The 18,010-nt window shown below is 34.9% G+C and overlaps 1 protein-coding gene across 2 annotated transcripts in view; it reads left to right on the forward strand.

Annotated features, from left to right (window-relative positions):
- The first annotated feature begins 6,838 nt into the window (after positions 1-6,838).
- The window catches only part of LOC115210310 (FYVE and coiled-coil domain-containing protein 1), a 43,023-nt gene continuing 31,851 nt past the window's right edge, over positions 6,839-18,010 (forward strand). Inside the window, exons 1-2 of one of the 2 annotated variants that reach the window (XM_029778835.2) lie at positions 6,839-7,075; positions 17,027-17,116. In XM_029778835.2, coding sequence (XP_029634695.1) covers positions 7,057-7,075; positions 17,027-17,116 — 109 coding nt within the window. In that variant the 5' untranslated portion in view covers positions 6,839-7,056. The remainder of the gene's footprint in view (positions 7,076-17,026; positions 17,117-18,010) is intronic. The other variant, XM_036502256.1, reaches the window with a different exon arrangement.

Genomic DNA, 18,010 nt, shown 5'->3' on the forward strand with positions numbered 1-18,010 from the left:
TTTTGCTCAAGAACACAATGCATCGCCCGGTCCAGGAATCGAAACTACAACCTTGCGATCATGAGTTCAACACCCTCACCTCTAAGCCACGCACCTCCACGCGCGGGTGCATGTGTGTAAGGAATTTCATGAGGACGACCGACTCGAAGATCCTCACAAAGCATCAGCAACGAGCTAAGAAAACATCTTTTTACATCTATGCACCAAATGGAAAAACAAACACTAAGTATATAAGTGTGTTATATATTCCCCCAAATAAGGCAGAAGTCTGTCATGATCAAAAAGCTTATCCGTCAGAGAAGACATGGTCTGACATGGAGCAAAAAATAATTGAAATAAAGGCATTCTGTTATGAGAATTGCCCGGCAACGACGGGTTACTCAGCTAGTGTGTGTGTGTGTGTGTGTTCAAATATAAACTAGAAGCAGCGCTTGTGTTGTAAACATTATCGATCGCACATATTCATTGGATGTGCTTTTCTTGTTCGCCAGGAGACTGCAGCCAGGATGACCCCCGCAAAGTGCCGGGTATTAGAACACTTGAAAGTCATAGACCCCCCCGATACACACACACACACAAACACACACATTCTTCATGCTTGAAGACATTTCGCTTCATCTAATTCTTTCGCTCACTTATTATCTATCTATCTGACTGCTTGTATCTATGTATGTCTTCTTCACACTAACTTTCCGTCTACCTCGTACACACTGTCTACCTTGTACATACTACATCTATCTTTCACAACACTTATCTACCTAAGTCTCTTTTACACTCTTTAGAAGTCTATGTCTTTCACATTTTACCTATCTCTGTGTCTCTTTCACACTTTACCTATTTCTGTATCTCTCTCTCACACCTCTTTCTGCCTAACTGTCTATATATTTCACACTTTATCTCACATTGTGTCATGCACACTCTGTCGAATCGTCTATCTTTCGTAAGTTCTATCTATTTAGCCATGACTAACATATCAGTGTATCTTAGTTCATAGACATCCTCAGTTTCAAAGTGACATTTTTTATGTGTATGTGCATGTATGCGTATGTATGTGTGTAATTATACATAGAATACATACTACGCTTGTGTCTGTCTGTCTGTATGTATGTAAGGATATATTTTTAATTTTATAATTATCATTATTTTTCGGATTGTTGTTGTCGGTGGCATTGAAAAAAGTGATAAGGAGACCCAACGCACATGACCGAGGTTGCTAAGTTTAATGACATCTTTGGAATAGAAATACCTTTAACTGTTCTTTAATTTACATCACTCTGCTATCCACCCTCGTTGATTGAGAAATCATAGTCCCACCCACTGTACATTTCTAAGATGTTGGTAATTCTGATTAGAATTTCCAATTGTTGATGATCTACTCATTGGTGAACATGTCACTGCTCGCTTATTTATTTGGTTTGCCTGATGAGTTGAGAGTTTTGTATACCTCACTGTACTATGCTTACGTCACACACACACACAAAAACAAGACTCTTAAGGAAACAATTGTAGCAATACCAGATAACCTATTTATCTATTTTTATTATGTTTTCAGGCCCCGCTTAAGGATCCATTTATCATTGGATACTTTTGGATAATATCGGAGTTGTGGATTACCTAACAACAGTGAATTTCCCTTCATCAATGCATTCTTTGCTATAATAATGAATTACTTTACTGTCTGTTTTGTGTTATTCTGTCTGGCCAATTTGTGAAGTACCTCACTTTGATATGTCTCGATCCTTTACGGAGGCCTATAATCAAAGTTATACATTCATACATATAGACATAGATTGTAACAATGAAACAACAGCTGCAGCAGAGGAAAGATACCAGTAACTATCTTGTCCAAGTTTGTGACCATGAAATCAACAACATAGGATAGCTAATGAAATTGAGACGACGTATGAAATAAGAGCTGATATAGACATCTCCCCAAGGAGCATTGGTAAAAACTATTTATCAGAACAACAGCAGAAAAAAATGGAGCAGTTCATGATAAGATAGAACATGGGTACTTGGCACGTAAAACATAAGCCATAGACGGGATTGATTATTTCAAAAGCTTGGCATGGTGTACCAACAAGTTTATAATATCCCGCTTTGAAGGCTACATCATTGCTATCCACGAGCAAGAGTCTCCCCACCAAATACCTACAGCATAAAAGGCAGAAAACGTTGACAGACAACAAATGTAGGCTGTGCAAAACCAAGAATGAAGCCATCAACCACATTATTGCCAACTGTGAGTGAATGTTTTCCAAATATTATCTTCTTATGAGGCATAATGCGGTGGCCAAAACGATCTGGAACACGATAATAAAAAAGAAAATACTTACAACGAAGTTGACTTTATTGAGACCGATGAGACAAATGAATATTAGTGGAACTTAAAAATTTATACGTGGGACCATAAAGTAAGGATATGCTCCATTGTGGAAATCAGTCGCCCTTTGGTCACCAATGAGGTTAGAAAACTACAAGAGGACATCTACGGACCATTGATAAGGAGTTTGCAAATCCAGTACCGAAGATGCACTTTCAGCTTCATACTTATTATTTAGGAGAAACAGGTTACGTACTAACTCGCCTGGAGCAAAGTATGGCTGAACTTGGGATACTGGACAGAAAATGCAAATCTTTAATTGATATGCTACCAATGATCACAATATCTGGGGCTATAAAAATCTACAAGACATTAAGATTTAAGGGATGATGGTTAGAACAAAATACTTTTTTTCACAACCTTGCTACCAAGTCGGTGGCCGATCAAAATTTACTCTAAAATTAAAGACAAAGATGCACACATACATACATACGTTATATTACCATATACATCTGTACTATATTTTGAAAAAGAGTAGTTATGTGCCTTTACGTAATTAAAATTAATTTTTTGGTACAACACAATGTCGCGTATTTAGGAGAATGGGTACTGTCGATTAGATCGTACAGGGCATAGCTTTCCTGTTTTATTTTATCGACATTGTAAAGGTGACAATCTAAGTTGACCCCAGTGGCATTAGAACTCCGAACGAGATTGCTGTTGAGTTATTCGATGATATAGCTGAATGCACCAATGATCATAGGTACATACCTAAATTATAAATTTAGAAGCTGTTGTCAATTAATACAGGCACACACACGTATGTATGTGTATATATATGTCTATCTATCTATCTATCTATCTATCTATCTATCTATCTATCTATCTATCTATCTATCTATCTATCTATCTATGTATGTATGTATGTATGTATGTATGTATATTATATATATATATATAATATATATATATATATATATATAATATATATTATATATATATATATATATATATATATATATATATATAAACGGCAGTTTGTCTGTGCGTGTTTCTGAGTGTCTGTCTGCTTGTACCCTCACCCTGACCACGGCTTTCAACCGATTCTGATGAAACTTGACACACACATAGCCCAATGTCATAATTCAAAACTAACGCAGCGAAAATTTTGAAAAGTTCCCCCAGTTCTGAAAAAAATCGATAAATTTGACATGGGGTCGAGAATCAGAAACACAAACCAAAAACTGTCTTGGGGACGCAACTCCACCTTTTTTAAATCACAAAAAAAAATTTACCATCTTTTTTTCCATTTTTTTGCTATTTTTTGGCTATAACTCTCTAAAAATGCTTTATAGTTATTTCCCTTACAAACCTGAGCAACGCCGGGCGATACTGCTAGTATATATATATATCCATATCATTGTTATATGCGAACACATCGTACACTGTCATTTAACACAGTACGTCTGTAACAGATATTATCTCCCGACGAATATCGTAGTTAACTTGGCTTTCTATGATTCATTTGAATTAAGTATGATACACTTGTCACTTTCTAATCTAATACTGCTTCTGTTGCTTATAACGAATTTTATTCTCCCAGACAACTAATTGCAACATCAGTGATTTTCCAGTCACTGTTTTTCTACATCAATGATGATGGATTTTGTCTTAGCATGCAGTTGCCAGTAGGTACATGCCGTTGATGAAGCTCACGAAGACAGAAATGCACATCTATCACTCTTGCCACCGCTGCTGTGCGATTTTCATCCGCTGCTGATATATTTTTGTGTTATTAACACAATATGTCCATAAGAGATATTATTTCCAAACAACTACTACAGTCAATGTAGCTTTTCGTGATGTATTTATATTAAGTATGATACTTAGATCGCTATTCTTTTTATCGTTAATGTCGAAAAGATAAAAAACAATTTCTAAACAGCTAATCTCTAAAACTCAACATAATTTTCATTTTGTATCTGAAGTGTTTTAGGCCTGATGAGTTATAACAGTAACAAAACTAGTCATTTCGATCCTCATTTTATCCAAAGCTTCATTTCACCACAAAACTAAATATATGGTTGTTAAACAAATGGATATGAATTATTAAACATATCTATTCATAATTCAGAATGTTTACACATTGTTTCCATAGGATTTAGCATTCTAGGTTGTGTATTGTACTAGCAATATCAAACCGGATATGCAAGTGATACTTGTATGTTGGAGATACTTGGACTTTGAAGAGGTCAACAAATGATCACGAAAAATCACTGAAGTGTTTTTTGAGTCTGGGCAGAAAACCTAGTCTTTCACACACGCACACACACACACACACACACACACACACACACACACACACACACACACACACACACACAACACACACACATTCACACACTCATACACGTAAGATTGCCATGGTAGATCCTCATAAATTGTTAAGCCCAGCAAGTATAGTTGCTTTTAAGTATTAAGTATTTTATTGTATAGTATCAAACTCTCTTCCTTAGGATCCGTTTGTCTCAAGAAACAATGGAGTTTTTCCCATTGGTCAGCAAGTCGAAGTTGGTTGCACAGAGATCAGAATTTCCGTCTCAGCTTCTCTAGTGTGGCTGCAGGAAGAGTGTCGAGATGAATACCAGACCGTCTGGGGTGGGGGCGCATTTTCGGATTTGTTATGAGGTTTTACTTCATAGCCTCTCTGTCTTATAAAGTAGTGAGGCTGTGTACTTATAGCTGGGGATTTGTGATCCTGGACAGAGGTCCTGACTAGGCACCGTCAGTCAGAGTCAAAATTGCATGGATATGAGATAACCCCCCCTCCAAAAAAAAAAACGCATGCACATTATTAAACCAACTTAAAGGCAATCAATTGTTTTTTTTAGAAATATTGACCAATATAAATATTAAACAAAAAATTGAGGTGCAGTGTGGTGAGTGTGCACCGCGACAATACGTATTCGCTGTAGTCGAAGGCGTGTTGTATTTAAGGAAGGGCGTGACTAATTTAGCAAACGCTCAAGTTGACATAAGACATGCTACGGCGTTGACAAAAAGTCAAAATAATGTTTACATCACATCATCTATATCAGTGGTTCCTGAAGTGGGCGGTACTGCACCTTTGTGAGCGGTGGAAAAATCCAGCGAGGCGTTGAAGAAAAGTGGGATGATAATGGGGTAGCCAAAAGGGGGGCAATGGACGTAACCCTCCCCCAATAATGGATTAATTACGTTTAGTTTTATTTGTGAAATACAGTTGCTTTGAATTTGCAGTGGGAAGCGGTCTAGCTTTGTGATGGTGAGTGAGGTGGGGGCGCTAGGAATATGACCTGCGCAGACTGAAAAAGTTTGGGAAGCACTGATCTACATAATCAATCTCGAAGGAGTATGCAAAAGTCTTGAGCAATGTCCCTTTCTACAGACTAAACTATAAACGGTATAATGGCATCAATAAAGATTAAAACAGTCTAAAGGAAAAGTTTATAACTTATAATTATTTATAGAGTAGCTCAAAGATAACCTTAAAAATGACAATATCAAGGATTTAGTTTTCATCAATCACAAATAATAGGGATCTCAACAGGCACAAGTTTCTCTCTCTCTCTCTCTCTTTCTATCTGTTAATTGCATGTCTGTCTATCTGTCTGTCATTCATAATGTAACTTGATACAGGGATATATTTAGTTCGGTATTCCGCCGTTCTTTAACTCAGTTTTAAATAAACTCTTCGAACACAATAATAGAAATTTTAGGCCTATGTAAATGGGAAGTGGTGACCTTCATGTCTTTGCGAAGGACACCATCGCTTGTAAATGATGTGTAATTTTCCTAAGGGAGAGAGAATCAAAACTAATACGCGAAGAGCCAGCTTATTATACTCTACAGCGTCAAATTTATGCAAAATGAATAAAAATAGTGAGACTTATAAGGGAAGGGAAACGAAATGGTTGTCATGTTTATAACTTTGTCAAGGGCATTAAACGATCTAAATACGCAACGGTTCCGAAGAAAAGAAAGAAAACAAAAAACAAAAAGCTTCCAATGTAAACAAAGATTAAATCTTAAGAGTTGAATGAATTTTCTTCATTACTACTGATGAGTGTCAGTGATAACTGTCGGATGATCGGGTAATCAAGTATCGTTAGAATTCCCTGTTGTGGGTTTCTGCCAGTTCACTACGTTACCAGAATAAAATATTTTCAATCCTTCTCGTCGATTATATTTAAACGTTCCGCAGAGTATGGCTCTGGATAAGTTACGACTATGATGATTATGATTGGAAGGAAATGTAGTCGCACACGACTAGTCTACACAAGCTTGCAACTCTGCACAGTAGTAGGGACCGTTTCCAGACTATCTCCATAGATGGTAACTAGCTTCCTGAGACAATCGTTTGTTTTGACTCCTTCTTTTACTGAAGCATTGAAATGAAATAAAATAATTAAATAACCACCCAAAACAAAGAAAGTTTTGTCAGCTGGGTGGCTCTCTAATCAAGGGAAGTAATTCTGAAGTCAACCCCCGCAAGTGACTATTTCGCTTGAACTTCGATCATGTTTTGCAGCTGGAATCAACCAGCGCCGATACATTTTATGAAAGGGAGGTCTGTTTCTGCTTGGATTATGTTGATCTAGGATAAAAACGTGTACCACGACATATCTTTACACTGTGGTGGTATTTTGTTTTATATATATTTATCTTGATATTAGTTTTTATGTAAGCTTTACATGACCACTTTCACAACAGGTAAGTTGAGAGTAAGTTTACGTGTACGTGCCTGCATGTCTATCATATATGTATACACACACAAACACACATACACACGTTTGGTTACTTCTATATAATTAATTGAATGGCAGTGGGTTCATTTTTCGCTCAACATGTCATCAAAATAGAACGTGTGATGTTTATACATACAGGGTGTTTCCCTAACTCCAAAACAAAAACAATTCACATATATTTGTGTCACGTCTCTGGCTATATGTGTGTGTGTGTTTGTGTATGAGTGAGAGAGAAAGAAATAGATGAGTGCCGTAATTCGAAAACAACAATCATTGTATATAAATCTAAGGGTACGAGTCTATCTGTGAGAAATACCGATCATAAATCTGACAGCTCAAAATGATCGATAAATATAGTTTGCATACTAAGTGGTGGGGTACATATATATGCCTCATTTTGATATGTATTGCAGTCTGTGGCAAACCAATACAGTTGTTTTTGTTTACTATGCCACTCTAACCTGTTTTCGCTTTATCGACTGTGTCAATATGTGTGTACGAAAACACCCAAGTAATGCGCATTTATTAAATTGGTTTAACCATATTTCAACTGCGGGAATTTAAAACTGTCAACAAATGCAACAAATGAATATATATATATATATATATATATATATATATATATATATACATACACACACGCCATACATTTTGTGTCTGTGTGTGTATATGTATAATGTATGTATATAAACTATAGTTACGCAACAATACCAGTTTCCATGAAATTAAAGTACTTAGAGAAAATAATTACTGGAAAGAATACCCAAGATGCCTTTTGCATGGAATATATATAGTTAAGTTGTCGCTCACTGCATAAAGCATCTTAGTATCGTTTTAATTATTTTCTTTGTATAATCTGCTTCTTACTTATAATGAGGTCTTTCTACATTCAGATACGTTCATTCGTTCGTTGACACAGGTTTTAATTTCTGTAATTGAGGCAATTTAACCCGTATCTGTTGATAAGATGAAAATAATTAAAACACTAGGATGTGTGCCCTGAGTTAAAAAAAAACTATATATACGATGTTTCCACTTCTATTTATTTTTGAACGACATACCCAACTCATCCGTCAGTTGAGAATAATATAACACAGTTTAAGATTAGCATCAGGTTGTGTGTGTGTGTCTGTAAAATGTGGCAGAATCTCGTATCTCAGCATTAGCGAACTGTATTTGATTGTCAATCAGGCTGTGGCTGTATTGATGAGTAACGATTTCAAGACTATTATCATAAAACATGTTAGTCACTCATCCTTCTACATCCTATCGATCTTCGTTGGTTTAGATTTTTAATCGTTACAAAAATTAAAATGCTCCCTTTCCTATATATTTGTACGCACACACACATATGATTTATATATGCAGTGTTTATCTTCGATAACAGCATGATCGAATTTCAATCTTGAAAAGCATCATGTGATAAGATGTGAAAGATAGAGAAACCGGGAGTTTTTAAAGGGGAGGATCTGAGAGAGAGAGAGAGAGAGAGTATTGTTATGTGGCCAATAAATCTGAAAATATTCTGAATGTTCTTACATATTCAAAATATTCAGAATATTTACAGATTGAAACATATCCAAATTTTATTTCACTCATAGAATTATGTTTATATGAATGTATGGTATATAGTTGTATCTGTTTATATATATGTATCGTATCTTTACAATTTGGTATTTTAAAGTATATTTTAAAATTATACTGTAAAAGTCTCCTGTCTATTTCTCATACGTTACAATAATAATTGTTTGTAATTTAGGCGCGTGGTCAGCAATTTTGTTGGGATGGGAGTTACTCGAGTACTTCCATTCCAATAACGAACCAATACTTATTTTCATCGAACCCCAGAGGGATAGAAGGTAACGTTAACTTATGTGAGATTTGAATACAGAACGAGCACAAATACCATAAGACATTTTGTTCGACGCTCTGACGGTTCTGCTGACCCACCGTCCTTAATATTTGTTTCCAAAGTAGGCACAAAGGCCATAACTTAAGGAGAGATGATATGCGATTAAATCGATAGCAGTATTTTATTGGCACTTTATTTTATCGAACTCAGAAGGATGAAAGGCAAAGTTAACCTTGGCGGGATTTGAACTAAGAACATGAAGGCACATTTTGCCGAACATACTAACAACACGAACAGTCGATCACCCTTAGAATAATTTCTAACAGCCACAAGGTTATAAATTTGAAGGGAGGGGGTCAGTCGATTAAAACGATCGTATATTTGACTGGTAATCTATTTTATAGATGACCCTAGGAGTGTGGAAGACAGAGTAGACTTTAGCAGGATTTGTACTCAGAGCATAAAGAGCCTGAACCAATGAAAGGCATTTTGTTCGATGCTCAAACGATTTTGTTAGTCTTCTATCTTTCAGACATGGTTTCAAATTGTGACACAAAGCCAACAATTTTGAGGAGAGGAACTTTGTCAGTTCCAACATTTCCAGTACTTGACTGGTCTTTAAGTTTATTGAGTTTAGGAGGATGAAAGGCAAAGTTAACGTTAATGGGATTTGAACTCAAAATGTAAAGAGTAGGAACTGCAAGGCATTTTTCCAATGTGCTAACGATTGTTTTTTCCTTTTCTTTTCTTTTTTTTTTTGTTCACTGATTCTGCCAATCCACCAACCTGAAAAATAATAATAATTTTAAATTTAGGCTCAAAGCCAGGAATTTTGAGGTTAAGAAGTTCACCAGTTAAACTGAATCCAGTGCTTAACTGCCATTGTATTTTACCATTGATAACTCAAATTGAGCCTTGGTGGGATTTGGAAGTCAGATCAAATACCACAAGGCATTTTATCCAATTTCATCTGTTTGTTTTCTGTGTAATTTTCCATACTAGCATGGGTTAGTTGAATACATTATTGTGGCATTATTTTAACAGGTGGATGCCTTTCCTGTTGCTAACCCTTACCTGTTTTTCAAGTAAGGGGATTCTCTTATTTCACACATCTCTAAAGGTGCAAAGAAAGCAGACAATTTGTTGACAGAAGTGACAGCAACATCACTCATAGTCAGCAACTTTTGTAGAACACAAATATAATGCTTATGGACAAACACACACATACATGATATTTATATCGTTGGCTTTTAGCTTCTGTCTACCAAATCTACACATATAAAGCTGAAGTTGTCTCTGTGTGTGTGTGTGTGGCAGGTTTGGTAGCCTTCAACTAACACTATCTCCTCTGAGACCCTGCAGAGTATGATAGAAGAAGGCTTGTTCTTCATTCCGTAGAAGAAAAATTCAAATCGGACCATGTTAATACCAAAAATTATTTACATCAAAAGGTGTTTTTTTTCTATAAAAATCCCTATTTTTTACGATTTTTTGACTGCTGTGTCGCCATTTTTCGGTGTATTTCAATCAGAAGAATGTTCACTTAAAGAGAATAACAAGCTACATAATGCAAAATTTTTACTTTTCAAAAAAGATTGAAACTATTTCAAAACTTTGTTAATGCAACATCAGAGTCTGCTGTTTTAAGCGCAACTAAAAAAGAAACCCGAGCAACACTGGGCTATACTGCTAGTTCACTGATAAAGCTTTGTCAGAGTTGGGCTATAGGAGAAGACATTCACCCAAAGTGTCAAAGTGGGACTGAACCTGAAGCCATATGGTTGGTCAACAAACTTCTTAGCCACACAACTATTCCTGCATTTAACAATTCTGCCTAATTGATGTTGTTGATGATGATGATAATTTCTCATAACGAGTGGATAGCCAGGTCATGCCCCAAATAATACACAAAATATATTACAATGTCATTGTCACAAAAGCTTACTGAATATGGAAGGTTGTTTTCATTGTTATGAGTATAAGACAACTAACCTACTGTTACATACACGACTTCTAATATAAAACTGTATTTGCTATAATTCTGTATTTTTCAATTTTTAAAGAATGGATTTAATATATATATAGGCCATAGGCCAACAGGTCTCAGGGTCTGAAGATATGCCATAAAGGCATTTGCCTTTATCAGTTGAGACACCAGAATTTAATATGGTATTATCCATACAATTTCAAAATAAGGTGATTAAAATCAAAATAAGCAACAAGGATATCCTCTGGATATCCTTTTTGCTTATTTTTATATATGTATATATGGACCACTGAACTCAACACACTTTTTTTTCATTTTCATTTTCATTTCCTCTTATTCCTTTCTGTCAAAGAGCTTAGGCTTGAAATGTAAAAGTCTTTTTCCATTTTTCCCGAGCATCAAACTAATACACTTGCTTGTTGTTCCTACACCTGTCTTTGTCTTTCTATAAATTTGAATTATACATATTATTGTGTCTAGGGTGAGTCATTCTGTTTTAATGCCTTATTAATTAACACACTCACTGGTTTGGTTTCCACTCATTTACTTATCTATTTCTTCTAAAATTTTTGTTGTTTCTTGCAACCTCTTCAATAGTTATTGATTATGTCCATTATCAGAGCTGTATTCTTTTTGTTTGTTTGTCTGAATGTGTGTGCATGTGTATACACATATGTATGCATGTGTGTGTATGTATATATATATATATATATATATATATATATATATATATGTATATATGTATGTATTCTGCATATTCATGTGTGTGTACCTCTGTCTCCTTGTGTGTGCATATTTGAATGTGTCTATGTGTATAGGTTTGTGTGACTGTTATGTATGGATGTGTCTCCATATGTGCCCTTGTGGGTGTGAAGTGTGTGCGTGTGTATATGGTCAAGTGTTTCAGTCTTCGTTTGTGTATGTATGTGTGTGTGTGTGCTTGTCTGTCCATATTATCTATGTACCTATCAATCTACTTATTTATCTGTTTACTTACATATCCATTTACCTGCTTTTATATATATATATCTATCTATCTATCTATCTATCTATCTATCTATCTATATATATATATATATATATATATATACACACATCTAGATAACAGCCTACTAACAAATCTACCTGTGTATGTATAAACTATGGGTACTGGGTATCACTACCTTCTGTGTATATTTCCTATTAAGTATTGGGGCTGTTTCTTTTATGAGGACGTATTCTAGTATTTGTCTCAGTGTTGAGTCCTTTGGGTGCTTGGGTAAAATGCGGATGTCAAGTTGACTCAGTGTGCCTCCATGTTGGTTTTTGGCTTGTTGGTAGAATATGGAGGACTGGTTTTTTGTTGTCATATTGTCTCAAATGTCCATTTAGTCTCTCTGCAATGCTTCTAGATGTTCTAGGTGCTGAGTTGTCAAACATTTAAACCAAATTTTCTCAAAACAACTTGTCCGACCGTCCCATTTTGTGCAAACTGCACGTGCATTTTTCTTGTGTATGTGTAGTATCGATCACAACAGCTGATATACTTGCGCATACAAATGCACTTTCCCATGGCTTTATCGATCGCATTCTCACTTGGAATCAATTTAAAAAATTTTTTCAAGACTTATACACGCCCTGATACTGTTGGTATCTACATATCAAATTTGAGCCCAATCGGATGGAGGATGCCAGAGATCCTAGAAGACACACAGACAGACAGACAGAATAGATTTTATATAATAGACATATATATATATATCATCGTCATCATCGTTTGACAGGAGCTGACCAGCTGAAGGGCTGTTCAGACTCCATGTCTGTTTTGGCATGGTTGAGCTTCCTTACGCCAACCACTTTACAGAGTGTACTAGGTGCTCTTATGCAGCACCTGCATGGGTGCCCTTTGTGTGGCACCAGCACCTATGAGCCTGCAAGACACAAGATTAGGGATGTTCAGCTGAAGGGGATTGAAGGAGATGAGCCTGTATGTGTGTGTGACTGTATGTATATCTATATCTATCTATATATATACACACATATATATATATATACACACACACATATATATATATACATACATACATACATACATATATATATATATATATATACAAGATAAGAAAATAGAGAAATACATCTAAATCAAATATCAATTACCAGATAATACTCAATCACATACTTTATTAAATCACCATATAAGAGACTGTGGGGTTAAACATAAAAAAGCAGAACAAATCAGTGTACATAAAGGAATGTACATAAAAAGGTGTACATAAAAGAGTAATGTTGTATAATAAGTAGAATGTATATAAAAAAAGAGAATATAAATATAAGTAAATATAAATATAAGTATAGATTACATCTTACAGCTGTTTCGGCCATGTAGATAAGTATGTCTCATTTTACCAATATTAGCCCTTTATGGTAGGTCAATATATAGATATAAATGAGACATTTACAAAAATATCATAAGGCCTCTTCGGAGATTATGTAATATAAATCGGTCTACATATATACCCACATGGGTGTGGGTACATACCCATAATACAACATATACATATACATATGAGTGCATATACTCACACTCCTATACATATAAAAATATACATATACATAATGATGTAAATAAATAATATAAATTAGTAAACATCCCTATCTCAATTTGTATATATATATATATAATATATATATATATATATATATACATATATATATATATTGCAACAGAATGACTCAAGATCTGAGAGTTTTGTGCATTAGCACTTTTATATATATATATATACAAATAAGAAAATGGAGAAACAAATTCATTTCGATCATCAACTTATGGATATTACAATTTCGCATTATTTATTAATTATACAAATGGGAACATCAAAATTGAACAAAATAATATACATCAATATGTAATATAATAATAAAAATAAAAATAATACAAATAAACTGCTCCTTGCTGCTGTTTCAGCCTATGGTCAAGAGTCAATCCAACTTAAATTGCCTATAGATGCCATTGTAATATAGTCCTAGGCATTAAAAGTTATATTTATCTGTTTAAATAACCAAAGGCCTCGTCAAAGGATATACATAACTAGAAAAGTATAATAATAATATTGATATATAAAAAACATGCTTCACTTACTATCCAATAAAAACAATAAAATAAATAATAAGACAAATATTCAATATATATATATATATATATATATATACATATACATACATAGGCAAATCATACATAGTAATCATCATCATCATCATCATCGTTTAACAACTGCTTTCCATGCTAGCATAGGTTGGACGGTTCAACTGGGGTCTGGGAAGCCCGAAGCCTGCATCAGGCCAGTCAGATCTGGCAGTGTTTCTACAGCTGGATGCCCTTCCTAACTCCAACCACTCCGTGAGTGTAGTGGGTGCTTTTTATGTGCCACCGACACAGGTGCCAGACGAGGCTGGCGAATGCCCACGCTCGGATGGTGCTTTTTACGTGCCACCGGCACGGAGGCCAGGCGAGGCTGGCAACGGCCACAATCGGATGGTGTTTGTTACGTGCCACCAGCACGGAGACCAGTCGATGCGGTGCTGGCTACAGCGTGCAAAATACATAAAGAACAACATTGAACAATATATCACATTACATTGGATTATTATGCTTCGTATAGTCCAGTAAATGCATTCTAACGTAACATACTACCACTTTTAACAATATCTACAGTATTGTTGTTTTAACGATAATACTAAACAACATAACAAAAATTCATGAAACAAGGTACTAAGTATAGATATTCACACATACATATATATATATACATATGTACAAACAAGATATTTGCGTATGAATATATTATACAAACATAATCTAAATAATACTTAATGCATCCGCTTAACACGAACAAGTTAAATTCTAGCATCCAAAACATTCAATCCAAATTACAAGTCCAGGCAAGGTCAGTGCCACAAAATATAAGTCCCCGTTATATGCATATTAGATTTCACAATGTTTACATTCTTGTTATATGGATATTAAAGTTAATACATCCACATAATCAAATAAATTTAATTTAAAAAAAAACATAGTAGTAACTTAAACTCCATGTCCAAGTTTAATTTAGTCCGAGGTTTGCGTTAAAGTATGCATATATATTTATATATATATATTGCGACAGAATGACTCAATTTTTAATGCCTAGGACTATATTACAATGGCATCTGTGATACCGGAATGGACATAGCCAATCTGAAAAAAGCGGCCCAAGATAGAACTGACTGGAGGACACTGATCCAACATGTAACTGAGAGTCGACTTCGACTGAGCGGATAGATAGATAGATATATACATACATATATATATACATACATATATATACATACATATACATACATATATATATATATATATATAATATATATATATATATATTATATATATATATATATATATATATATATATATATATTGCAACAGAATGACTCAATATCTGAGAGTTTCATGCACTAGCACTTTTATATATATATATATATATATCATGTCCTATGCTAGTGTCACATAAGAAGTACCCATACTGCACCATGTGAAAAGATCCTATGCTGGCACCATGTAAAAAACACTCATGCTGGAGCCACACAAAAAGCATCCAGTGCATTCTGTAAAGTAGTTGACATTAGGAAAGGCATCCGGCTGTAAAAAATGGTCAAGTGGAGCCTGGTGCTGCTCTGCAGCTTACCAGCTCCTGTCTAACCCATACCAGCATGGAAAACAAACGTTAAATGATTATTGGCGACAGTAGCAGCTTCAGCAGCAGTAGTAGTAGTAAGGCAGTGAGCTGGCAGAATCATTAGCATGCTGGGCAAGATGCTTAGCAACATTTGGTCTGTTCTGACATTCTGAGTTCAAATTCTGCTGAGGTCAACTTTGCATTTCATCTTTTTGGGGTCGATAAATTAAGTACTAGTGAAATACTGGGGTTGATGTAATCGACTAACCCTCTTCCCCATAATTTCAGGCCTTTTGCCTTTAGTAGAAAGGATTATTATTATTATTATTATAATTATTATTATTATTATTATTATTATTAAAGAGGCAAGCTGGCAGAATTGTTAGCATACCAGGCAAAATGCTTGGTGACAATTTGTCTGTCTTTATGTTCTGAGTTCAAATTCCATCAAGGTTAACTTTGCCTTTCATCCTTTTGGGATCAATAAAATAAGTACCAGTGTAGTACTGTGGTCGATGTAATTGACTAGTCACCGCCTCCAAAATTTCAGGCCTTGTGCTTATAGTAGAAAAAATTATTATTATTATTGTTAGGGTGGTGAGCTAGCAGAATTGTTAGCACCCCAGGCAAAATGCTTAGCAGCATTTCATCTGTCCTTATGTTCTGAGTTCAAATTCTGCCGTGGCCAACTTTGCCTTTCATCCTTTCAGAGTTGATAAAATAAATACCAGTCAAGCAATGGGGTTGATGTAATCGACTTATTCCTACCACAAAATTTGAGGCCTGGTGACTATAACAGAGAGGATTATTATTATTATTATTATTAGTAGTAGTAGTAGTAGTAATATTAGTATTAGTAGTAGTATTGTAATGACAGTGGATAGAGCCTCACAAAAAATGTCTTATAGTATTTCTTGCAAATCTTTACATTTTGAGTTCAGATCTTGCTGGGGTTACTCCTAACATTTCTCAAGGATCAGTAAAATATAGTACCAGTGTAGTACTGGTGTTTGTTGTATCCACTAACAATCAGCAAAATATTTTTGTCTAACATTCTAATAACTGCCAATTCACCACCCTTTATGCCAGCCATTTTAACCCTTTTGTTACTGTATTTATCTTGAGATGGTCTGTGTTTCTTTCAATTAATTTTAAATATAACAAAGAATTTAGTAAAATAACTTGGTTATCATAAGCTAGTGTTAGGAACATGAATTGTGACTAAGGTCTGGTGGAAGATTTTAATTTAGGACATATGAAAACAAGACATTTGTACTACAGAGTCAGAGACGTTTTCATCCTGATTGGGATTGAAAGAGTTAAGAAAGTATTTCAATAAAAGTCTTAAAGTTTTGACTTATTGCTTCAATTTCTTTTTTTCAGACATGAATGTCGATGCTACCATGGATTCTCTTATGTATCCAAAATTGGTGAACAAACCATCGATTGCAAAAATTGAACAAGATTTTCTGGGTATGTTTATGAATTCTTTGTTTAACGTTTTTCTACAACTTCCCTACATATATATGTATGTGTATTGAATATATAAAGATATATATATATATATATATATATATATATATATATATATGTGTGTGTGTGTTAATGTTTGTTTTTATGTCAGATTATATGTATATAAACCATTTAGCATTAAACTGAAGGATAACTCATAAATTTTTACAAGGATCAGGCTGACAGTATCTTTGAAATCAAACTGTCAGATGAAGGCAAACAACCTGAAATTTTAATGTCACTGTCAATCTTTTCCTTTAAAAATTAACAGACACACACACATACACATTCGAAAAAACATATTTGTCTGTGTATCCCTCTATCTCCTTTGTACTACTTATACTTCAACCCCTCCCACTGTTCCTTGTGAGTAGGCTCCAATACATCTCCAACACCATCTATAATTTTCTCTCTCTCCTTCCCTTACTGTCTCTTTCTCTCTAGCTTTCTCCCACCTTCCTTGTCCAACTGGGGTAGCCAAGATTCTCCCCTGTAGTAAGACAACTATCTCTGCCCTGTTATACTATGACCTCTTGTCTGGCACACAGCGACTTCCCTTGGTTCTACTCCCTCTCTCAACCAAGTAGTTTTTGTCTTACAAGCTACTTGGTAACCCTACTGGTACTGGTGCCACATGAATGAAGATTTTTTGTTTTTGTTTTTGGAAAAACTGCATCCAGTAGCTATCTCCAGTTGAGTGCTGTGTTTTGTGCAGTGTGTTATTAAAGCCCTCAGATGCCAACCAAACATCCTACACCTACTAAGGCTTCTGGCAGTGAACCTAAGCACCAGAAAAAGGTTATGACACTCTATGAGAAGGCACAACTGCTGGGTGTGTTCCGAGAAAGTAAAAGT

This window comes from Octopus sinensis, linkage group LG4 (genome assembly GCF_006345805.1).
Source record: "Octopus sinensis linkage group LG4, ASM634580v1, whole genome shotgun sequence".
In the NCBI taxonomy this organism is placed as follows: Eukaryota; Metazoa; Mollusca; class Cephalopoda; order Octopoda; family Octopodidae; genus Octopus; species Octopus sinensis.